The following is a 25,897-nucleotide window of genomic DNA, read 5'->3' on the forward strand; positions in this document are numbered from 1 at the left end:
AGTCTGAATTGGGAATGGGTTGCTTGTCAGTCACACACTGCAGTGTACTTCTGCAAGTGTTTATTAGCTGATTGGGTTTAGGGTCCTCTCAGTTTCTTCTGTTGAAGCTGTTAGTGTTGGTATCTGCTGCTTATCAAATAAATGCCTTAACTTGACTAAAGGTTATCTCTTTCTACAGCACCATTAATATTTATCATTCATGAAGTTATTATCATGAAGTGGACACCGCCTGCAGAGAATAGGACATTGAGAGGCTCTCATAGTCTATTTGGCAGTAAATTTCATGCCTACAGAAAGTGGCATGCAAGAGGTTTTGGTTTCTGCATATTCTGTTTTCTGACCAAATGTGTCAATGAAATGTGTAGTTGATACAAATTCTAAACCAGGTTCTGAGAGAGCCAGGTTGATAGTAGTCAAGGTTCGATGTTGAAAAACTAGATAAGTGCAAGAGGTTACAGTCATCAGCTCTGCACTTTTCAGTTGCACATGAGATTTTTGCACCTGAAGCTTCCCTCTTCTCTTTGGTGATAAAAGCTTGAACCACTCCAGTTATACTGGTGACATTCCAAGTCATATAGACTCAGGAAGCTGTATGTGCTGATTCAGCAGAAGACTTGCTGAGCTAGAGTGGGAAGCCAAATTAAGCAAACCAAAATGCTCTTATTTGCACAAGGCAGTTCTGATTGCACTTTTACTTTTTTTTTTTTTTTTTTTTTTTTTTTAGATCCTGCTATTGACAGAGACAAGGTGTCAGGAGTTTACTAGTAATGCTTGTCTGCTAAGCTTTGCACTAGGCATGGTGTAAGCAGGTTGCCATCCTGTTCCTGAGTCCTAGTGCTGGTTTGTAGCATGGAAGAGAAAGGCAGTGTTAGCTGTTAGCTAGGTGATCTCTTTCCTAGCTGATGGGAGCATGTCTATCAGGTCTGGGCATAGGCACATAAGCCAAAAGAGAACTCTCTGAAAGTGTTTTGAAGCCTTGTGATATCTTGTCATCAATTTTCCCCCAAATTAGGACTCCAGGGATGTGCTGTCAGAAAACTTTACCATAGGGAACAATTTCTAAACTAGCCCTTCTGTGTGTTTTGAATGGTGACTGATGAGCCTGATGGCAAACTGCTCATCTGGACATGCCATCATAAATTCCTGTCTCTCCATGCAGTCATAGGCCTCTTTTGAGGATTGTGCTGCCTGTCTTCCAGCTTCAGGTACAGTCAAATGAACTGTTAAAAGGTGGTACCATGCTATCCTGCTGATGTAGCTGTCTGTCTAAGCACTAGGCCAGTTCTGTTAAATCATCAGAGATGTTGTAGTGGCTAGGTTTTTATTCACATGGAAGATTTTGCAGAGCCAGGTTACAAACTGGTAAAACAACCACTAACAACAGCATTGCTGAGAAACATTAACTGCCCTCCATCACTGCAGCAACAGCAAACACCTGGAGATGAGCACAGGAATGATAATTAATTTGGATCGTCATCAACTCCACAGCTTATCTAATTGTGCCCTCAACCAGATAAAATAATTTCTAGAAGGTTTACAGCCTACTTAGTAAGAGCGTATGCAGACTAATGAGTTTAATGTTTATATTACACTCGGAATATGCGAAGCAGGGTACAAGAACAATTTGCAGTTTATGCAGTGACTTCCCCATTATAGTGCTGTAGTGAAATACTGGAGATATAAACTGCTTATCACAGCAGGTCCTTAAAATTTTATCTTTTAACATTTTTGGTTGTATTTAAAAGATGTGAGGGATTTTTTAATGTGGTGTATTTTTTCTTCTTGCTAAATAGAGCCTCTTGAGACTTGGCAAAGGAGAGGAGATCTGAGAAAATTCATGTAATGATTCTGGGAGTCACTTAGGCTTGCAGTACTCCCACACATTTTTCAATACAGTAATGAGAGACAAATCATTCTAACATGAGATGAAGATTACTTTATGTGTGTTTGATGCACACAAGCCTTCAGGTGATTGAGCAGCATAACCATTGCTGTAGGTGACCTTTCCTGATGAAGAGGTCTTTCTGAAATAAATCTTGTCAACCAAATGCCAGTTCTTGTGCTCACTCATGTACATGTAAAAATATGGACATACATACTCAGAGCATTAACTGGCATCTATGCTTGTACTGAGGAGGAAGAAGTGCAGAGCATGCATAGTGGTTTTGTACAACAGTGCACCCGGAACAATAAACCTTGTGTCACAGTTTTATTCATACAGTCAATCAGAGCTGTGCTATTTCACTGTTTAAAAGAAAACTGCTTGTGTCATTCTGCAGCTTGTGGTCATCTCCTATAGACATACTGAGATGGGTTCAGAGAGATCTGCAGTGCAATTTGAGATGTGGTATATATGAAATCCTTTCACTGCTGAGTGGCTGTGTGCTGTTCTGCAATGTGTGTTATTCAGAAAGTTATTCAGAAAGTTATTCAGATAGCGGCAGTCCCCTCTAGCTTAAAAATCTTCAGCTCTTTGGCAGTGCTCAGTCTCAGAGTGGGTGACAAGCTCCTGAGGACAGGAGGCTACCAAAAATGCTCTAAATCCAGTGCTGACACTTAGCAATTTATTGCATCCATTTTGATGGTGGCTGATGCTGAGTTGCTCAGCAGCATCTGAAAGTAAGTGTTGTAGAATATAAAAGTATCTGAATTATTTGTAACCATTATGGTTTTACCATAGGTTTTTCTTCTCTTTAGCTAATTCACATAGTACAGATTATCTTCCTTGACCATAACAAGTAGAGCTCAGCAAGTAACCTCAGCAGCTGAGCCTGCCTCTAGAGACTGTCTAGCCCAACCTCCCACTCAGAGAAGTGCCTTCCAAACAGCAGAGCCATAATTTTATGATATGAGCGCTCAGATTTAGCACATTCAAGTGTGTACGCCTTGAAGGCAACGACAGATTTAAGCCCAGTTCAGTTTTGCTATGAGCAAGCCCCACCAGTTTCCACTGATTTAACCAGGAGTTTGCTTACGCCATCTGGTGCCAAATTTGACTGTTTGGGCAACTGGGCAGGGAGCGGCACAGTAACTGCTTCTTATTTTCTGTCTCACTCCCCATTACTGTCGTCAACAGTCAGTAAAAAAAACTGGTGCAACTAAGTGTTGCAGATGGATTGCCTTAACAAAGACAAGATATGTTGTCACAGGCTTGGGGCAAGATTACATTCCTTGCTACCCTGACGAAATTTACAGGATGTGTCAGGAGGCAGAAGAGAAGTGACAAGGGGCATCTTGAGCTCTTTCAAGTTCTATTAGCTGAATAACCACTGAAGTTCACAGTTTTAAGAGAACAGTTTTACGCTGGGTTTTTTTGGTTGCATCTGTGGGGAAACATGATGTATTTTGACCAAACTGGGAGGAGTAAAAAATGTAGTTTCAGCTAGGTAATTATGTTTATTGACATATTCGAAGAAGTGTATGTACAACTATTCTTCCTTTTTTTTTTTTTTTTTTTTTTTATTTTAAATTTAGTGGGGCTACATCCATTGTCTACAGATGCAGGCAGAAAGGGACCCAGAAACCTTACGCCATCAAAATGTTGAAGAAGACAGTAAGTCGTTTTGTTTTGTTTTGTTTTGCTTTGCTTTGGTATATGTTTCAGATTTTCTCTGGGGTTTTTTTGGTGCAGTTTCTTTGTGTGGACTAGATTAAGGACCCTGCTAAGCTTGTGTTTTCTGTGACTGAGCTTCTTCTGCTCCTCATCATTAAAACAGCTTTTCATGGTAACAGTACTCTGTTGTGATTGCCTTATCCCCACAAATCTTGCTTATGCATTCATCTGGTGTTGTTTATATAGATTTAGATTTGAGCAAAACTTTGTAGACAAAAAGTCATTTCTTTCACTATGGAAAAGAAGCAGGTTCTGAATAATTTAAATATTCTGTGATTTCTGTAATTTTGCTTAGTACATGATTTTGCTAAAAAAAAATCATTACATGATTTATCTTTTTCAGAAACTGATTAAAACACCAGTTAAAACTCAAGTAAAATTAAATATTTTGTGGAAGTTTTTATCCCCTACCAAATTGCAAGAGAACCAGTTGAGACATCACTTATTTTTAGAACTCCGTATATGTCACAGTTCTACCATAGCTATTTTTGTGTGTGTTACAAAATAGATGGTGGAATACATGAAGAGAGATTAGAGAGGAAAGGCTAGTAATGGATTGAGAGACTCAAGCAGAAAGAGAGCATGGGGGATAGGGTAGAGCAGGTCATGTTACTAAGAGGGGAAGAGAAATTTGAGAGGAAGCAAGCAAGCTGTGAAGCATGGACATGATTTTTATTCATGAGTGGTTTTGATTCAGTTTATTCCAGTGTTAAATCATCCATTATTCCATAAAGTTCAAGAATGTTCACATGTAGCAACATATTGGTGGGTGGGTAGCCGTAAACAAGTCTAAATGTTGAATAAACGGGTAGTCTCTGTACAAGAAATAATGAGTGGGTTCCACGTGAGTAAAATGTTGGCATTAATTTGTCATCTTTGAAAGTAAGCCAGAGTTTAAACTGGCACAGAAATTCAGTTGTGTGTGCTGCTTTTGAATTTATTTGCATCTGGTGCACTGGAGGAAGCAGAGTGTGTGAGGAGATTGCATTGTTGCAGCCTATGCTCTAGCTTTCCTATGGAAATGTAGAGAAGTTAATTTTTCAGTTTTTATCAGTTCTTTGTGCCAGCGATTCCCATCATGTTTTAGGAGTATACTTCCTTACAGTTCTCATTATGAAATGCACTAGGAAGAATGATGTTACTTAAAAATAATGTTGCCTTTTTTTTTTTTTTCGTGGAGATTAATTCATGTTCACAATGGCCACATAATACTAGATCCATCTATTTGTGTCTGAAACTAGTCAGTTTAGACTTTTGGCAGATCTACTGTAGCATGGATTTTTTTTTTTAAGTGTAGGAAAAATGGCAAGCAAGAATAATATAAAGTATATGGTTAAGTAAGTTGTTTGCTGTAAGCAGCAGTAGCTTGGCTTATTGCAGCCTTGATTATATTAGCAGTGTGGTTAAGCAGTTCATGGAACTGAGTTGTTGCTAGCATAACTGACACACTTTGGGATGTTTTGTTACGAAAACAAGTGATTTTGTTACACAACTGAGCTTATTTGTGTAATTGAGAACATGAGAGTCAGTACTTTAAGGATGTGCTATTGCTTGTGTCTGTGTGCCATGAGCTACTGTAGCTCTGTTCCAATTTGGAGACATAATTATTATCACAGAGACAAAACTAACTGTGTGTTACAGTGCTTCCACAGCAGGAGGCCTGATCTTTGCTCAGAGTATCTCAGTGTAAAAATAACCAAGTGTGGGCCAAATCATATACCAAAATGTTGATCAGCTTGTTTCCTGTTGGCTTTTTTTAAACATTTAGAAAAAACAGATGGCAGTTCAATAGTGGGGGAAAAGTGATGGGAGAAGAAGAGAAGACCTTGTGACTAGATGATCTTCAAGGTCTTTTCCAACCTAGATGATTCTGTGGTTCTGCTTTTGATGCAGCATGCAATTTCTTCAGTTTCCTTTCTTAAATGCACATAAGGGAGCTCTGAAGAGCACAGGAAATTAGAAAACAAAGGAAGATGGTGAAAGAGCAAATACTCTTGATTTTTCCATTCAAACTGGCTGACTTTAAAAACTGCACCAAACAAGACTTACTGAGAAAGAGTGCCTGTAGATATAGGGTGAGAGTGGTCCAGCTTGTTCTGGAAGTGATAACAAGTGATGTGTGATTAGGAGTCTAGTGGCTGGCTGGAAGCTCCAAAAATGGGAATGCTGATCACTACAGGACTCTAATTTGAAGCGAAGCATCAGAAATTATTACTTTTGTCCCATGGGAACAGCTCATATAAGAAATAAATTATCCTTTTGGGTTGAAGTTGTGTGCTAGAAACAGACTGAAATAAACATAAAATGCCTTTCAGTGTTTTTTAATTTAAATAATAAGATTACTTTTTGATTTTGCATGACTAATGCATTCTCATTTAATAGCAAATAAAATTTTGGGCAAGACAAGTCAGCCAGTGCTGAGAATACACACTTGTGGAGAGATGTGAATAATATATAACTAATATTTCTTCACCATTTAACTTAAAGATAGTATCCTTAGATTATTTACTCATTTCTATTTGGCTTTTTTTCTGATTGTTCATTAAGCCAACAAAGAGAAACAGGAGAAAACATGTTTATACAAACCTCTTTTTTTGTCAATAAAATAATATTCTGGGAATATTTTATTTCACTTTAGATGTTTAATCATGTTTAACTATTAATTACAGTTTTATACCATTTCAAAGGGAGTAGAAAAATTCTCTTATGATGGTTCAAAACTACTGAAACAGAATTCTTCATTTCCTTATTTTGCTTTTGTCAAATTCAGCCCAAATTTAGGAGTACTGTTGAACTCTTTAAGTTACACTTTTGGTGAATAAAATTTAGTTCAAATAACATTTCTTGTTCTTACTCCTGAAGTGTCTGTCAAAGTGAGGAAACTGAGAGGCAAATTAGGACCATAATTTCCAGAGCAGCTAAAAGACAACTGTTAGAAGGGCTAAAGAGGTTCAAAGAAAAATTGATGTATGTAATTGTGGGAAAAAACCTCTCAGATAATGTATAAGAAATTAAATTTGGAATCGCTCCTAACAGATACAAAAAGAAATATGTTTATAAAATATCTATGCGGCAGGTTAATAAGCATGCTAAATTATTGCCTTTGATTTGCTCATCCAACCTTTATGCTCAGTTCCTGAGCATAACTGAAATGTAGGATTGCATTATATACTCAATATTTGGTTTTTGCTCTGTTTAGCAGATCTTTTAAATTCCACACAGGTAGTAAATATAAAGGTTTGAATCATGTAATTTCTTTGTGGGGAAATCCATTTCATGAAGCGAGAAAGAAGTAAAGGCAGATCATGTAGCATGATCAGAAAAACTCATCAAATGAACACAATACAATGATGAACTTTTACACTCACAATTGCAAATATGACCTTGCTTTGCTTTTTCACGACACAGTTTACCTCTGCTTGATGGCTTAAGAAAAATGAAGTATCTTTAGGATACACTTTACAAATATGATTGGTACTACCCTTAAAAAAAGAATTTAAAATTATGTGAGATTTACAAGCAGTCATTTCTGGAACAGTTATTGCAAACAACATAGAGCACATGATCGCATTGGAAGAACACAAGATTTTTTAAGGGAGCGAACATATTTATGGGCTATTTATGAAATGAAACCTTTCCTCTGCAGACCTTTGCCTCCTTTTGGTGTGTTTTGAGAAAGCTAGGCAGCATATGAACCAGGGCGAGCCTGGAGATTGTCTCATAGTCTGCACAGGTGAATGCCTTCCAAGAAATTAGATCCACCTCTGCCTTAAATTTCCTACCTGAGTCTAGACAAGTTGCTTTAAAAATAGTGAAGAGAACAGATTGCCCCTGTTCCATGGTTTCTAAATTAAGACATGAAATGCCTGACTATGTTACAGGTCTACCGAGCACTAACAATTGTAACTGAATTAATTTGAGAGCTGCCATTGCAATAAAGCAACACACTTTCTGGAAAGGGGAGCAGGATACTGAGCTGGAGCCTGGATTCAGCCTGTGCCATTGGTGAAAGTATTTGTTTTGGTTTCAACTTTCTCATCCATAAAAATTAGATAATAGTTATTTGATTTGCTTGTTGTTAATGCTTTGAAGGATAGTCTGGTTAATATTCCTAGGTTTTAATGGATAGGTACTGTCCCCTAAGAGTAGTTATTATGAAATATTAGGCCCTCTGTGTTTCAGTCAATGAGGCATGAAAGTACAGAGAATATTTTGGAGAATTCTCATTTCATTTTTTTCATGTGTGGGCATCCACCCCTCACAGGGTTTGTGATGCTTAACTAATACTTTCTCAGCACATTAATTAAACCCAGTTTTTGTGAAGCAGAATTCTTCATGCAGACTTGCTGATGTTCTAAATCAGACAAATGTTCAGGCACATGAACTCTTTGTCAGATCAGAAACAGAGCAACAGTTTTCAGGCAACACATATGGTGGAAATAGTTGTTCTGGGATTAATCTACTCATACTAATCAGTTAGTCTGAGAACAACAAATAGTTTATGTCTGTGGAGCAGAGAGGAGCATGAGCAAATGTAAAGGTAAGAGGCTTCTCTCCTGGATAAGTGGGACTGGATATCTCTCTGAAGCAGATTGTAACAGTCTATAAAGGCATACATAAGAAGTCTCAATTTCATTCATGTTTGCATATATATACACATATATGTGTACATATACACACACATTATATACACATATATACAATTATTTCTTTACACACACTGTAACATGTACATATGTATTATAAAGTATACAGAGAGTATAGTTGGTTGGGTTTTTCATTTTGTGTTGCAGTGAATTGCTGGTATTAAGTGATAATGAAGAAGCTCATGCAAATACTTGATCTGTTTTCTTGGAGGAGTGCTGGTTTTGGTTAAGCCTTCCAATTGACTGACAATACAAGTGCCACAGAGTTGGGTGGGGACTGTGTATCACACTGGGAGATAGAATTAGTAAATAGGTATTTTACTGACTTTTGGAGAACAATATGTATGTAGCTATAAAATGAAAGTTTCCATTTGCTCCCATGTGGCCTTTGGGATTTACAATTTGAGTGCTTCCTGCGTCCATATGCCTGTTTCTCTATAGACTTTATAATGAGACATATATATCTCCTGTGTTGCAGTAATTGTCAGCATCCTTATTTGACTGATACCTGAGAACGATGAAGTTTAGCCAATATACCTGGTTCACAGAGAAAGCAAGAATCTGACATAATACAATTTGTATGAAGTGCTATGACAGTATTCTTTTTTCTCCAGATTACAAATGTTTGTAATATATTTACATATATATGTAAATTTAAGGTCAGTTTTCCATCACGAGTCTGTTATTCATTATCACATTGTATTAATGTGGATATTCTAATTTTCGATTTTTCCAAAAAGGAAAAAGAATGGTGCTGTATATAAGTCTACGTGAAAACAGTCAGCTGCACATCAGTACTCACCATTAAAAAGGTCTATTTATGTCAGCTAGTTCACACATTCTCTTCTGTTATTCATTCACACATCCACACACCACACATGCCATTGCTTGGTAATTATTGGGAAATGGTAATTCCTTAATTACCACTCCATCTGCAGTACCAGCTATTATATATGTAGATTATTTTTCTGGTTTGCTCATTTTTTGTCATCCATATCATCATCTCATTCAAGTGCACTTCACACTGTTATGTTTCTTCTGAAAGATGAAAAAAAAATTTCAGTCAAAATTATTTTCAATAAAGAATTAAGGCAGTAAGGCTTTGAGTTTTCCACTGTTTATATCCAGTTTTCCCTCATATGTATGGGGAATCTGGCTTCCAAAGGCTGACTCACTAAATTCCAAAAGAAGGGGATTTTAAGTAAAAGATAAATCCATAAAATGCATAGTGTCTAAAGAACAAGAAAGATAATTTTACATAAATCTCCTACAAAAGAACAGAAAACTGATTTTTTTTTTTCCTGCAGTAAGATACCAATAGTTTTTTTGCTTTAGAAGCTATGAAATCAGACACCAGTTAGTGAAGGTGGGGATTTTACTGAAAATCAGCTTTGTAATACGCTGATTTAGTCCTTGGAAAGAAAAAAGTGGCTTTTGTCTGTATTGACAGGACATCCTTGAGTAAAGGAAAAAATCCCATTCTACAATTGGAAAAAGCCTGTCCTACATACATGAAGTTATTTAACATGTCATCTGCATTACAGTGTATTGTATTGTATCCTGTTGTAGTGCAGGTGATGTGTAAAATTGCTTAATTATAGAACAGTATTTTTTACCTGTCACTGTTTAGATTGAATTGCTGTGCTCCTCCTGACTAAGTCATACCTAGGGTTCAGATTGTAAGAATAGAGATGTATATGTATTGTATCTCTTTTTTCCTTACTCCATTTAATTTATAGGTAACTAGCTAACACTAATTTCACAGGTTATTTTCCAGAAATACAAAGAACAGCTAATAAAAAAGGAAAACATAAAGCTCAACTCTTTATGCAGTTCAAGGAAGCTCAATCTACTGTATACACTGCATTGTTGAACATGTAGTTCTGAGAAACTAAATAACAGCCCCTACATGATTAATTCAGTAAAAACAAAATCAAACAAAAAAGACCCCCCAAAACCAAAAACCAACCCCAAGTGACACACGTTTAGCTTTGAATAACTTAACAGGAACTTCTGTGAAACAATATGAGCTGTACATTTTCTTCCATCCATGCACATTTTGCTTTCCAGTTTTCAGTGATTTGTCTTCTCCATGGCTTTAAGAAAGCCTAGAGGGGCTTTCTGTGCCTAGAGTGCACATAAATGTAAAGAGGCAAATGAGAAAAGGGATGAAATATGTGGCTGTGTAAGGATATATTTAACCCCTAAAGCAAAGACACAACCCTGCAAAAGGACTGAGCAGAAGTGCAGAGGTAAATATTAGGCTATCCTGAGATTATAGTCCTCCTTCTCAGAAACCCTTCATTACTTACAGCCTGGTAAAGAAATGTGGAGACATCCATTTGATGGAGCTGTACTGCAGGGAAGTCAAGGCTTCTGCATATATGGTTGGTCTGTGAGGCTTGTGCTGAAGATCTCTGAAAATCTTCTCCCTCTACATTTTAGGAAGCTGTTTTCAGGAGTGTGTGTTCCACATCACAGTTGTGACAGTTACTCATTTGGGGGGAGTGAGATTGAGCTTGTTCTATGCTGTTGAGCAAGGTAGTGAGGGAAGACTGGCTGCATGCACAAAAAAAATAAAGGAAGAAGGCAAAAAATAATAAACCATAGTGTTTTCTCTGGATCTGGTAGTTCAGCTCTTGCAATAAAAGCATACAACTTAAAATATAGCATCCTGGGTTTATTCCTCTGGCCTGAAGCTGAGTTCTCTGTAGTAACTCAAACAAATCTAACAGGTATATAAGAGACAGGGTTTATTTTACCGAGAGCTCCGTAATCAGCATGTACTCACTTGAGAAACTGGTTACACTGGAGTATTTAAAGAGAAAATATATTCTCTTTGGCTGAGGGGTGTTTTGTCTTATGTCCTTTAAGAGAAAGACTGACCACATGTAGGGAGGAATGGAAAAATAAAGGTGGAAATTAGCACAGCATCTGTGTAAGCAGCACAACCTGTGGGTTCTGGTTACAGAAGCTTCTTTGAGAAATCATGAAGCCAGCATCTGATCTCCATGAGATATACCGCCTGGTCACAGCATCTTTTAAAACTGGAACTAAGGTTCAGTACAGCTTTCTAAGCCAAATATTGTGACAGTTGATGCCGCAGGACTCGTATGTATGGATGAGGATCATCCCAAATTTTTGCCACACTAAACTTACTCTCTGCTCAAAACACTTAAGGAAGGCTTCCTTAAGAGGAAAAAAAAAAAAAAAAAAAAAAAAAACTAAAAAAACACCCTAATAACATGTTTTCCTACAAATGTAAAAAAACCTGCCCCACATCCATTGTTATTCCTCCCCTTCATTTTAAGCAGCCTTCAAATACTGCTGTTTGTTTCCAAGAAGCTATTCCATTATATTTTTCATATATTGAATGAGCAGATGTTTGAAACTCCAGCTGGGCATGTTTTCAGTAGATATAGCTGAAACCAGCTGGAAACATTTCCATAAGTAATAAGAAATACCATAAATGAGATGGTTTGTTTTGTATTTCAGTCCTGTGGTATTCAAGTCACTTTCATTTACAGTTTTTTTGAGAGAATTCCGATTTCAAATGTATTTTAGAATTGCAGAGATTACACAATATGCTAACTTTTGAGGACCTCTAAGCAGTACTCTCAGGAAGATCAGGCTGCATAAATTTAGATTTTGTCTGCAAAATATGTAACACTCATATAGGTTTTAGCTCTTTATACACTGATAAAAGAGTAGTGCTATAAGAAGAAATACTGTGATAATAATTGTAGGTATCTGGACTGAGTGTCATAGTAGGTATAGGATTTGAATGTAAAAATACAAGAAAATTTTTAAAAGTCAGAAGAACCCTGTCACATGGCTTTCAAGAATTTATGGGAAAAGTCCTAATTCCTGCAGATGAGAGCCCTAATTTCTACAAAAGAGAAGCCAAAAGTCTGGGAAAATTATTAATTTCACCATTATGCCTAATCTCAGTTACTGGTTTTGGGCCATTACTGTGTTTCAACTACAACACCACAGTGAGAAAACACGTCAGTATTTCCATGTTCCATGGATGAAGAGCACATAAGGTATTGAGTCTAGGAGCTAGATTTATGAAGTATATGTATACAGGAAATTAGTACCACAGTTCATAAAACATCAATAACTACCTCCTGTATGCTTTACTTCACAGGTAAAATCTGCCTTCTCCTCTCCAGGCTAAACAGACTCAGATCTCTCAGTCGCTTCTCATAGGAGGGACACTCCAGTCTCTTCATCATCTTGGTGGCCCTTCACTGATTGGACTGTCTCCAGTATATCCTTATCTCTCTTGTACTGGGGAGCCCAGAACCGCATGCAGTAGACCAGGTGTGTCCTCGCCAGTGCTGAGTAGAGAAGGAACACCTCCCCTGATCTGGTGACAACACTTCTAATGTAGGCCAGGATACCGTTGGCCTTCTCTGCCACATATGCTGATCATATTCAACTCGGTGTCCACTGGGATGCCAAGGTCCTTTTCTGCCAAGCTGCTTTCCAGTTGGGCAGCGCCCCATGTATACTGTACGTTGTTCATCCCTAGGTGCAGGACTTTGCACTTCCCCTTGTTGAACTGCATGAGGTTTCTGTCAGTCCATTTCACCAGCCTGTCCCAGTCCCTCTGGATGTCAGCATGAGCCTCTGATATATCAGCCCTTCCTCCCCATTTGTAATCAGCAAATCTGCTGAGGATGCACTCTGTGTTATCATTCAGATCCTTAATGAAGGGCTCCCTCAGCACTCATGACTGCATCCCATCAGGGCTCATGGACTTAATGTAAGCTCAATTTGCTTAAGTCTTCCCTGACCTGATCTTCTTCCACCAAGGGTCCATCTTCCTTGCTCCAGCCTTTCCCCTTGGTCTCTGGGGCCTGGGATTCCTGAAGGCTGGTCTTGCCAGTAAGGACTGAGTTGAAGAAGGCATTCAGCATTTTCCATGGCTTGCATCAGCAGGTCCTCTGCCTCATTCAGCAGCAGGTCCTAGCCTTGCCTTTGTCACTTGTCTAATTATACAAGACTACCTTCTTGCCTTTGACATCCCTTTCCAAACTCAATTCCATTTGGGCTTTAGCTTTCCTAACTTCATCCCTGGATGGGATGGACAATGTTCCTGTATTCCTTTCAGGTTACACTTGGACAATGTTCCTGTATTACTTTCAGGTTACCCTTCCATGCTCTGTATGCTTTGTGTTTGAATTTGGCCAGAAGCTCGTTGTTTATCCTCACAGACATCCTGAAATTTTTGACATTACTCACTGAGATGGTTTACTCTTGAGATTGGAGGATGCGATCCTTGAATATTAACCAGCTTTCTTGAACCCTACCTTCCTTCTAGGACCTTATCCCATGTGATTTTTCTAAGGAGAGCTTTTCTAAGAAGAGGCCAAATCTGCTCTTCTGAAGTCCAGGGTTGTGATCTTGCTTTTCACTGTCCTCCCTGCCCTCAGGATCCTGAACTTTACCACCTCATGGTTACTGCCTTTGATCTTCACATCCCAGAACAACCCTTCCTTGATGGTAAGTATGAGGTCCAGCAAAGCATCTCTTCTTACTGGCTCCTCTGTCACTTGGATCAGGAAGTTATTATCAGTGTGCTGCAAGTACCTCTTGGATTGCTTGTGTCCTGCTGTCCTGCTCTTCCAGCAGATATCAGAGTAGTTGAAGTTCCCCGTGAAGACCAGGGTCTGCAAATGTGAGGCTGCTGCTGTCTGTCTGTAGAGGGCCTAATCCGCTTGTTCTTCCTGGTCAGGCAGCCTATGGCAGACACACTGTAATACCACTATAACTTGTGTGTTATGTCACCTAAGAACTTGTGTGTTTTAAGCCAGGTCTTCTTCCTCCCATGTAGTGGATATGTGATATGTATTCAAAGTGAGACAGCTTTATTAGCACTGAGGTTTATACAGAGCTTGTTCATCCCAAAGTTTATGATAGCATGGTCAGAGTATTGCGATTGTAAGAAGGACCTCAAAAAAATTAGGTTGAAGGTCACAGTTTCTCATCACTCATTAGAGCTCACCAAAAGCTGAAGTAGCCACAGATTTTGCCTGCAGAAATATGAGCACCTATGGGGTCTTCAGGGATTTGTTGCAGGTTTATTTCTTTTAAGTAATAAAATTGCACCCTAAATCACACCTTATACATTAGAGGTGTTTTTTAGGTCTGATTCTGTGTGATTTGTCACATCTGCATGTGAATTCATTGCCCAGAAAGGGAGACATAGGAAAGTCTCCTGAAATTAAAATATTCACTGGTTCAAGTTCACATAGCTTACAATTGTCTCCTTTCAGCATTTCCTCCATTTTCTTCTAAATTGTATGCACTGTTGGGGAACAGAGGATCAAATGTGGAAGGCACTCTGAGGGTCTTGTGTGCAGAATTCACAGGTGGAAGCCACTGTATGTTCCTGCTGCTCTCAGCCTGCTCAGTCACTTGTCCTTTTTTTCCAGCACAGCTCATAGGTCCTGACAGAGAAGTCAAGTTATTAAGTGCTGTTATTAACGTAGTTGAGACATCCTCCATAGGGATTGGAGTGATGTAGGGACAAAAACAGTCCTGTAAATTCTAACATTATTTGTTGACACATAGTGCTAACAAGAATCTCAGCTCACAGTTTCTAATCTATGAAGTGAGCTTGCTAGATCATTTATAAGACCTTGCTTTCACATGTCTCCTACCTCTCTTAACCATCTCACCATCTCTACATGCTTGTCTGTATTCTCCTCCAACTATATCAAATATTTTACATTTTCAGTCCCTGAAAATTTTTGACAAGGGATTCCTTCCCTGCTTTCCTTTAAGGATCTACTGGTTTTCTGTGTTATTCAGATTATAAAGTATATAAATTGTAAATTTTAAGCTGTTTTGGGGCATGGGGTCATTTATATGGTTCCCATAAGTGTAGAGTTACAAGTTCTATATAATGTCAAACAACACTGAAGTAACTTCAGGTCCCCTCATTATCAGTGTTTGGGGCTGACCTACCAGAAGAATTATCTATCATCAGGAGATTACAAGTCTCCTAGTACAGGTGTCATTTAAGCAGTGGGTCCAGAGATTCAGGGTCGTTCATCAGAGAAGACATGCAAGACTTAATGTGCACCTGGCATTATCATGATTTCATCCCATCTGAAATATTTTGAACTAAATAGTCTCATTTGATCATCAGACACACAACTATGCCTTCCCCGATCATTATTTATGTTATTGCTTACAAAATGGAATGATATAGCTTGTAGTTGATTGTCGTGGTTTAACCCCAGCCAGCAGCTCAGCCTTAGCCCCTTACACAGCCACTTACTCACTTCCCTCAGGGGGAGTGGGGAGAGAATTGGAAGGGTAAGAGTGATAAAACTTGTAGGCTGGAATAAAGATGGTTGAATAAGTAAATGCACAAGTGAGCTAAATAATGAATTCATTCACTCCTTCCCATCAGCAGACATCTCTAGGAAAGCAGAGCTCCATCACACATAACAGTTACTTGGGAAGACAAACACCATCATTCTGAACATACCCTCTTGCTCCTTCTTCCCCCAGCTTTTATGTTACATGGTATGGGATATCCCTGTGGTTGGTTGGGATCAGCTGTCCCAGCTGTGTCCCCTCCCAACTTCTTGTCCACCCCTGACCTGGGGCAGTGTGAGAAGCAGAAAAGGCCCTGATGCTGCATAAGCACTGCTCAGCCATAGCTAAAACATCCCTGTGTTATCAATTATGTTTTCACCACCAGTACAAAACATAGGCCCTTACAAGTTATTATTAAAAAAAAAACCTCTATACTAGCCAAAACTGGTACATTGATGATAAGGAATAATTTTATATCTGTGGTGGAGATTACGATAGTAATGGTATCCCCAATGCATCAAATCTATATTGGGTGACAGTGAAGGTTCACATGGATCTGTAACTGTGAGTTGATTCAGAGAAGGATGGGTAAACTAGATTACTATTTATGTGCAATTTCTTAAATTGCAGCAGGCTTAAATTGAACTTGGCTAATAATATAGTAGACATAACATATTCCAGGCCTTTATTGTGCAGCTGCAGACTCCAAAGAAATTTGAGTAGCTTTAAGATAAAATGTTATACAGGATAATAGGACATGTCCTATCACCTAATAGCTCTCCATTTCTAAGGGACAACTGGATTAATAAATTTTCACTGAGAAGAGAGAAGAATTTTTGATTCACTTGTATAAATGGAAAGCCAGAATGCGCAAGACAATGGCAAGTACAATTTTCTAAATAATCCTATAAAAGTTACTATTTTGAACTAAAAAGAGGTACTTTTGATTTACACATTGTTCTTGTGTCTTAAGTGTTCTCCTCCACCCGGCTTTGGGAACAGTAGTAACAGCACCATCACACTATAAATAGTGAACAGCTGAAATGAGCAGTTCATGAATACCTAATAGCCTGAAATTTGTTTGCATAAATCGTTCAACAATTATCAAACATATTTGCAGAAATCTGTGTATAAATGAGTCAGGAGTGTAAATAACAACTAAATTAGTCAGATAGTTAGACCATAGCATATAATAAGGCCTTTTCTAATTAACATGTAACTTGTTTTGAACTCAGACATAAAATGTATTATTGCAAATGACCAGTGTTGTGCAAGATTTAAGTGCCTTTGGACCCATCCCTCACGCTTTAGTGATGCAACCACGTTAATATGGGTGAGCAGTAGAACATGTTCACAAAGGCTTGTGTGTCTTTGGGGAATATTACCTGCATCTGATCAGCTTTACCATTGAAACTGTATATTGCAAGAGATATATCAGCACGTGCTTTACTGTGCTGAAGTCCATACAATCCCACAAATCATCTCTACCAATCTGATGGTTTTCTTGCAAATGTACTGTGCTTTTTGAGAAATGAAAGTATTGCTTCTTTGATGGAACAATTTACATTTAAGCACTGTAAGTACTTTAAGTACTGTATGCAGACAGTGCATTTCTCTTTCATTTTTTAAAAGCATATGCTTGTACAAGCCCAGCTGATCTGTATTTGCAGCAAGGAGGTTTGCATGTACAAGCAGAGTTTTAGGCACCTAACAGGACAAATGCAAGCACACTGATGTAACTTGCAGAGGTTCCATGCAAGTGTGTTCAGTCTGAAGAATATGCATCAATTGAAGGATTATAACTGCAAATTGGAAATGTGGACATGTTCACAGAAAATAGTTGTTCTAATAATGAACAGTCTATTTACTTTGCATTAATAATACAGTTTACTTATGGAGGCTGAAAATAAAAATTCTCAGTAACCTACTGAGTGAAAACTCCCTGCTGATTTATGGAAGATACTGCAGGGCTGTGCAATTAACTCTGTGCTTTATTGTATTGTTATGTTCTTCAGACACCTCATGTTCAGTTTGAATGAAGATAGAGCCAGAATTGTCTATCAAGCTCAAAATACAAAAAAGATGATTTTGAACTTTTTTTTAAGCTAATATTAATCCATTAGGAGTACAAATGTTGCTCCCATACAAAGAGAGAGCTGCTGACCTTTCTGAGAATGTCAAGCAGTGTCCCAGCAAGAACAGTCCCTAAAACATAGAAGGAATTCTTTGCTTAAGAAGCTCTTACTTTCATTCAAAAAAAAGGTCACACAAAGAATCAAATCACCTGAAGCAGGTGTTAAATAAATACCCTAGTTGGAACAAAGAAGTATTATTTCATTCAGAAGGGTCAGCTTTTTTTAATTCTGCGTTTATGCACTGTTGACTGCTATGCTGGTTACTGAATTACACCAGAGTAACTCAGAGAGACTGAGTCACACATAAAGCATCTATTTTCATTTGTTCTGGGATTTCTCTGTCATACCACGTTTTTGTATGACCCAAGATTCTTTATCACTTATGGTGAAGACTGATATCCTATCTTGCACTGATACATAGACCAGCATGATTTCAGCAGTACTATCCAGCTTTGATACAGATGAAAAAAACACATTCAGAAGTCTTATTTAGAGTGTTTTAATCTTGAAGTCTTGACTTGAAAGACATTCTGAGAAGATATTCTATGTATAAACTGGGCAGAAACTGGAATTTCTGTTACTCAGGACACTCTAAGATTAGAAAGCAAAACCTAAAACTGTATATAAAATATGTACTTTGAATCTCCTTCTTGTGAAGATTTATTTAAAATGAATCTTTAAATTCAAGTTAATTTATTTTTTTCTTGAAACCTTTCAAGAGAATCAGGGTAACCCAGCAGCCCTTTGTGTAGTTGTAACATTTAGGAACATTTTAGACCACCAGAGAATTTGCAGCTCTGCAGCTCTGCTTGTGGGTAGTCTATGTATAGGTTTTAATATTTCAGCTTAACTGTGAGAAGACAAAATAATGGCAAAGTTATAAATGGTAATTAGCAACTGAGTCCATACAGAAAGAGTTAGGGTCCAGAGCAGTTTAGCTGGGATGAACATAAAAATTGTTACTTGGAAGCACTTCTCATGGAGTGTGGTGGCAAGCCAGTGATTTGCAACATGCTCACCGTAAGTGCAGAGAAATACATGCTCAGAGCCTGACTTGCTGGTTTGATAAGGCATTCATTGCTCAAATTAGAGGTGTTCTTGTGAGTCAATAAGTGGGATATTAAATAAGGAGCTGTGCAGAACTGGGGTGAACAGACTCCCTGAGGTGGACAGTGCTGTGAAGCTCCTCAAGAGCCATATGCATTGACTGCTTCACCATTTGCCTGGGCACAGCACTGTCACCCAACCTGCATGGTGATCACACTTGGCCAGATATACCTTGTTCAGAGCACCCTGGGGAAGGAGGGCAGCAGAGACAGGACTTGCAGCATGAAGAATGTGCTCTGCTTGTTGCTCTCTACTAAATTGGAGGGCTATGTGCATCTGTTGGCCACCTGCTTTCAGGATGGCATATATAATGCAAAGCAGCAGCTGGATTAATCTGTTTACAGTGGCAGTTCATTTTATCTTTTTTTCATTTAATTTGGATAGGAGCAACAGTTTTACATCTCAGAGGTTTGTAGTATCAATCCATCTCACTGTCTCAGGGCATGGAAACATGGAAGAATCTCAGCTTTCATTAGGGAATTTTCCAGACCTCCCTTGTGAAAATAGTCTGAAATTTATAAATCAGAAATAGACTGATGGTAGACCTATTGCTACTTCACTGCATAACGAGTATCAAATTTCAAACACAAGGTGTTTGCAGACATGTAACTATTAAAATAGATAAATGCGTAATTCTAGAGAAGTGAAATAACTGGAGAGATAAGATACCGAGGAGTAACTTAGGAATAATTACCTTTCTAATGTAAAAGTTTTAATATAAATCAAGGAGGTGGATAATTTCATTCATCCACATTTGCAGATCGTGTCCTAACTTCCTGGGCCTTGGTTGTGTGAAATACTCTGTTAATGCTGTTAATCCTTTGTCTGTCTGTCTGTGAACAGGACATAAGATTGTAGTTTTGAGTGCACACAACATGCTAACATTTGTGTGGTGATGTTGCGTAACACAACAAAGCCATGTGTCCAGTTGCAGTAGACATAGATGTATAGATGTTTCAGTTTAGCACACTGGGTTCTGGGACTGCCTCTGGCTCCCAGGTTCAGGTCCCTGCATCCTTGCTGCTGCAGGTACTTTATCTAGTTAGATTAAAGCCAGCATGCAGATACTTACCTGTGCTACAGTCACAGCTCCTGTTTGCTTAAAGTGTACTGTTGAGCACTGCAAGCCACAGCGCAAGGCAAGACTGCATTTCACCTACAAGCAGTTCTTGCAGATTTGCTGCATTTTAGCGTTTCATATGAATGTCACCACAAGTAAGCCATGGACGCATATAGATGTGGGGTTTAATAATTACTAGCAACTTTGAATTTTTTTTGGTCTATGGGCGGTGACATCTTTATACCTAGGGTCAATTGTGAAAAACTAATAAATAACCATTTCAGGATTACCTGGCAAATGACTTCTCAAATTGATGCAGATGTACTAGAGCAGAATGCTGCTTCATAGGCCTATCACAGCAAATGACTCTTGATTGCTTGCAATTTAAAGTTTGCAAACAGAAAATACATCTCAGTAAAATCACACCAGTGTTAAATCAGCTAACCAGTCATTTGCACAACCTGGTACACAATTAGTGTAAGTGTAGGTAGACTCACCTATGGTTGCAGAGTAAATGTCTAAGAAAGCAAGGACCTGAAACTGAGTCTCAGTTCACTTTTTCACTTAATTTGTTGCCACCCACAAGATGAGGGGACGGCCTCTATTGTTCCTCAGTTGTAACTACTCAGTGTCAAAAGGAAGCATCTTTAGAGATGCTTCTTTAGACAGCCTCTTCCATGCTCTTTGCCAGGCATGTTTGATCCACAAACATTTTCAGAACTGCAGAGAATAAACTGTAGGTTGTTCAGTTTGTAGTGGTGTTTTTGGATAAGGTAAATTGCTCAGTCTAAACAGCTCTCCTGGGGAAATGACTGTCCATGCAATATTATACATTAATTTTTCTGATCCTAAGGTGCAAAGCATATGAAAACAGTCCAGAAATTTATTGCTCTCTGGATCATCAAGAGCCTCGTACTACCCAGCACTAGGCTTTGGAGCCCCTATTTGCACTCACAAAAGTAACCCAGAGTTGAATAACATCACTGATGCCAAGGGAATGTTGAAACAGAGTAAGACCACAGTCTGGTGCTTACAGCATTTTATAAAACTACACAGGATACCATTCTTCAAACCTGCTGCTCAGTATTTATGTAGCAGGCAAGAGCAAAGAAACACTTGTGTTCAGAGTAGAAAGCAATAAACTTCAGAAAGGCTGTGATGGTCACAGAGCATAAAGGTCCTGTGTTTGATCCTAGACCAGGTTTACCTGTGAATATTTAGTTATTGGCCATGATTTTTATCTCCAGTTAGGTGTTTGGATAACAGAATATTTCATTCCTCTTTGATTTTTGTTTTCTGCTGTTTCTCACATGCACTAAATCTGCCCAAAGGTGGGGTTTTTTTTCATTCTTTCATTTTGCTTTCTGGCAGAGCCACTAAAAGAGGTTAAATGCCAGTAGGTTTCAAGAAATCCCTAAGGGCTCTAGTTCTCCACTCGTTTACTCCACTGTCAGAGCACTGTGACATTACTAACCTGAAATCATTCCTAATTGACACAAGGGGAGAATCAAATTCTGCCTATCATGTAGTTCTGAATGTGACTGGTAGTTGGATTTTGTTGTTGCTGGAAAAAATAAAATACTGAGAAGTAAATCTCTCCTTCAAGTGATTAAACAACGGTTTGTTTTTTAAGCGTGTGTCTTCCACACTAAGAATTCAAAGGTAGTTTTATGTCCATTTTAAAGGTTATGTATTATGACTGTTCATTTCCCATATGATGTAAAAAAACAAACTCAAACCCAAAACTTGTGTTTGATAAAAGCCTCCACTAAAAAAGTCCACACAACTCCCCCTCAAAATGTTCTGCTTGGCATCATCTGTGTCATCAGTGTGGATGCGACTTAACTTGCTGATTATAATTTCAGATGAAAACTGCCATAGAAAAAAAATACGTTTATAATTGTCATCAGTGTAGGATTTCTCTAGATTCTGTGAGAATATTTGCAAACCAGATAGATAGTTTCTTCATAAATGTTTTAATTACCTTAGCAACATAAAAGCATGCATAATTTGTTTAGGAGCATTTTCCTTCCTTGCTTGCTTAAACATTCAAGATCTGGGAGATCTGCAGTTGTCTTTCCTGAGTCAAATACTCCCTAAGTCCGCATTGCCTGTGAGAAATGACCAGTGTGTCCCCCAACAGGACATAGGTTGTGTCTGAATTGTTAAAGACTGCAATTTGAGAAGGTAAGGGCTAGTCCTTGCAGAGGTTTTAGCCAAGCAGATAGTCTTTTGAATTAATAGACCATTCTATTAGATGTATCTGAAGCATTTTGAAGTTAAACCTCATAACCCTGCCTGCAGCTGGAGATGTTTGACCTTTGCATAACTCTTTTGTTCTAACCAGTATTTTACACTGCTTTGATGTGCGTGTCCTATGTGCAGAAACCTTTTTCCAGTACAGCAGCTGAACAGTGGGTCAAAAAGAAGCTATCCTGTCATAAACTGAACCAACATAAGTAGTGATAGAGAAGGTCAGAACTTGAGTAAAAATAGGACTTTTATCACCTTTTCCATATGTCTTTCCTATATTCTACTTCTTGTGTGACTTACATATACATTTCTAATCATTTTGCTAGATGCCAGTGTTTTTCTGTTATAGTATCTTTCTCATGTTTAAGGAAGATTAGTCCTTACAGTTGTTTGACTTGTGTGTCTCAATCAGCTTATTCTCCTAGGAGATCTAGAAATGCTGTTCACACATATTTTCCTGTAATGCATTTAGAAGTTTCTATGATGAACATAAAAATAAATTTATCACTTTTTCCCTCCCCCCTTTTAACCAGGTAGACAAGAAAATTGTCCGCACAGAAATTGGAGTTCTTCTTCGCCTTTCACATCCAAACATTGTAAGTTTAGCTTTGTACTTTCACTCCATGTTTGTTTCTTTATTTTTTTGAATTCTTTCTGGTCCTGAGAGATGACTGTTGTAGTTCACCTGCACAGACTTGGGAGAGTTCTGAATAAAGCTTTGGGTTTTCCTCAAAAGTCCATTAGCAGTTTGTTGTGGAAGACTGTTGAATTATACTTACACTTTAAAATAAATTATTGATGCTCTGAGAGATTTGAGTGAGAAACTTGTATAGTTCTATAAATGAAAGGGGAAGTTGGTGTTGTCTAGTCCTTGAAGGTGGGGAAGGTCATTCATTTACTCTGAAAGACTGGCAGACAGGTGTTGATAAGCACAAACAAAAGCAACATCTTAAACTCCTGTGTTGGATAGAGGTTGCTGAGATATGAGAAGTATGAAAATAATAACAAAAAAGGGAATCCAAAGGGGATAAAGCTAGCAACAAAAAGGGGAGTGGGAGAGAACATGCATAATAATTTGCTCAGCTGCAAGGTAAATGTTGCACCAGCTTCAGTTGGTACCATCCTCTGCTTTATTGACTGTGGCCTGTTTCCCACTGTTGGCTCTGTGCTATACTCAACAAGAAGAGAAGTAAGCAAAGTGAATCCTTTTTGTTATCTTTTACCAGATAAAGCTGAAGGAGATATTTGAGACACCTACAGAAATCAGTCTTGTTCTGGAATTGGTCACAGGTGGAGAACTATTTGACAGGTAAGTTACGTGTATGCACCTCACTCAGTACCTTCCCCAGGGGTGTTACAGTCCAGATTTCTTCTCTGCACATAATACTGTGTTAGTAATTACTAGAATTATTTCATCAGCATGTGGTTTATTCACATGAGTAAACAACTGAAGAAATTGGCTTAAAAATGTGTTTGGAAATGTGATTATCAGGAGATTTTTTTTTTTAATTATATATGTGTTGGAAATTAAGGAAATTGTCAGTAAATTCTAGAGAACACACACTACTGAAGGAAGGTGCTCGGGAGGTGCATACTATGAGAGTGTGCTAGAGCAGACAAAAACCAGGAAAAACTGATAAAATCACATTGACAAGTCATCATAAAATATGGTAGGTGACAGGCAGTCTGCCAGGAAGATAGTGTTATATCAGGTAAAAATTTGGTAAGCAGCATAGCAAGAAATTCTCTTTGGTATTCACTGTATTTGTAAAACCTCTGGTTTTGTTACAAAGGTTCTGCAAGACATCTATTGAGTTCTGAAGGTATTCTCATAAAGCTGTGCATGCTTGTGATGTAGGTGCATATTCATAAAGCAAAATAATTCTATAGTAGTGTTGGGGTGATATTTTACTGGTAGGGGGTTGGGTTTTTTAGAGCAAGAGAAGATACGAAAAGCATTTGATACTGGCTTAAGTAAATCAATTATTTCACTGTCACTGGTGACTTCCAGCTCATGTAAAGGCAGGTTGTTTGATCTTCCTTCTGTAATTAACGTTTAGTATTTTAGAGGACTGTTACAGAAATATGCATCAAAGACTCGGTCTGAAAGTATCTTTGACTTGAGAAAACAAAAGCATACATTTTTGTGCCATGGTCACAGAATCACAGAATCACCTTGAAGATCATCCAGTCCAACCATTGACCTAACACTGACAGTTCCCAACCACACCATATCCCTCAGTGCTATGTCAACCTGACTCTTAAACACCTCCAGGGATGGGGACTCCACCACTGCACTGGGCAGCACATTCCAACACCTAACAACCCCTTCTGGAAAGAAATGCTGCCTAATATCCAGTCTAAACCTTCCCTGGTGCAACTTGAGGCCATTAATTGTCCTATCGTTTACTATTTGGTTGAAGACACTCATCCCTAGCTCTCTGCACCCTCCTTTCAGGGAGCTGTAGAGGGCGATGAGGTCTCCCCTCAGCCTCCTCTTCTCCAGACTAAACACCCCCAGTTCCCTCAGCTGCTCCTCATACGACCTGTGCTCCAGACCCTGCACCAGCTTCATTGCCCTTCTCTGGACACGCTCGAGTCATTCAAAGTCCTTTTTGTAGTGAGGGGCTCAAAAATGAACACAGGAATCGAGGTGCGGCCTCACCAGTGCCGAGTACAGGGGTCAGATCCCTTCCCTGTCCCTTGGTCATAACTACAACCTTGTGAAGAACTATTTCTGAACAATAATCCTGGTTTTGGCCAGGATAGAGTTAACTTTCCTTGGGCTGAGAGGGAGCACAGCTAGAGGGCCGGGTACCAATGGATCACTGGAATATTCCATATCATGTGACATCATGATCAGTGTATATAGGTGGACACAGGCTCTCTCTGGTGCATTCTGTTTTGTTTTCTGTGGCGGCATGGTGTGACTTTCCTGGTGCAGTCGGGTTGCTGCTGTGGGGGGCGGTCGCCACGGTCGGTAAGCCACTGCTGCATTTTTCTTGTTTTGAGTTTACATTTGTCAGTTGTTCCTTGTTACTATTAGTAAATTCTTTTTCTTATATTCAACCTACGAATTTTCCTCTTTTTGTCCCTCCCCTATTTCACCGGGGAGCAGGAAGGGGGAAGGTGAATGGCTGGCCACATGGCAATTGGCTGCCGACTGGGTTCAAACCGCAGTAACAACAAAATCAGCATCTTCAATTCAACAGAAGAAAGGTGTGTACTCTCTCTGTACTCAGACAAAGCAAACAGGAGAAATGTGCTGTAAATTAAAACAAGCGAGTGCCCAGTTCTGAGATAGAGGACCCTACACAAGATGTCTTAACTTTAACATAGCCTTTTATATATCCACGTGGTTTCAGATTGGATGCCTTTCAGGAAGGCTGGATACTCTACAGGAGCCTGTAGTGAGAAGAGTTTGCAAAGGGAAAACACAAATATGCCAGTGAAATGGTTGGTTCCTGAGCGACCATCAGTGTGTAGAACTGAAGATAAAAGACTCCATGGAATCCAGGATGGGGAACAGCATTATTTGATGAAACTAGGATTTAATATTATGATGTTTTCAGCATTCTGTAATCTGTACTCAGCAGTGATTATGCGATTTGAGTTCTAAGATTGATCTTTCCCCAAAATTGTATGCTTAATCCAGTAGTTTGGTTAAGATGGGCTAACTGGCATTGCCTGACAAGAAGCAAAGTCATTTAGTCACTTACTAGAATTGTGGTGCCCCCTTGTGATG

At 38.7% G+C, this 25,897-nt stretch overlaps 1 protein-coding gene across 1 annotated transcript in view; it reads left to right on the top strand.

Annotated features, from left to right (window-relative positions):
- Positions 1–3,489: 3,489 nt before the first annotated feature.
- CAMK4 (calcium/calmodulin dependent protein kinase IV) overlaps positions 3,490–25,897 on the top strand; it is a 108,231-nt gene continuing 85,823 nt past the window's right edge. The window contains exons 1-4 of the mRNA XM_026865301.1: positions 3,490–3,553; positions 13,589–13,770; positions 22,686–22,748; positions 23,379–23,461. Coding sequence (XP_026721102.1) covers positions 13,768–13,770; positions 22,686–22,748; positions 23,379–23,461 — 149 coding nt within the window. The 5' untranslated portion in view covers positions 3,490–3,553; positions 13,589–13,767. The remainder of the gene's footprint in view (positions 3,554–13,588; positions 13,771–22,685; positions 22,749–23,378; positions 23,462–25,897) is intronic.

This window comes from Athene cunicularia (genome assembly GCF_003259725.1).
Source record: "Athene cunicularia isolate RWA chromosome Z unlocalized genomic scaffold, athCun1 chrZ_part1, whole genome shotgun sequence".
Classification (NCBI taxonomy): Eukaryota; Metazoa; Chordata; class Aves; order Strigiformes; family Strigidae; genus Athene; species Athene cunicularia.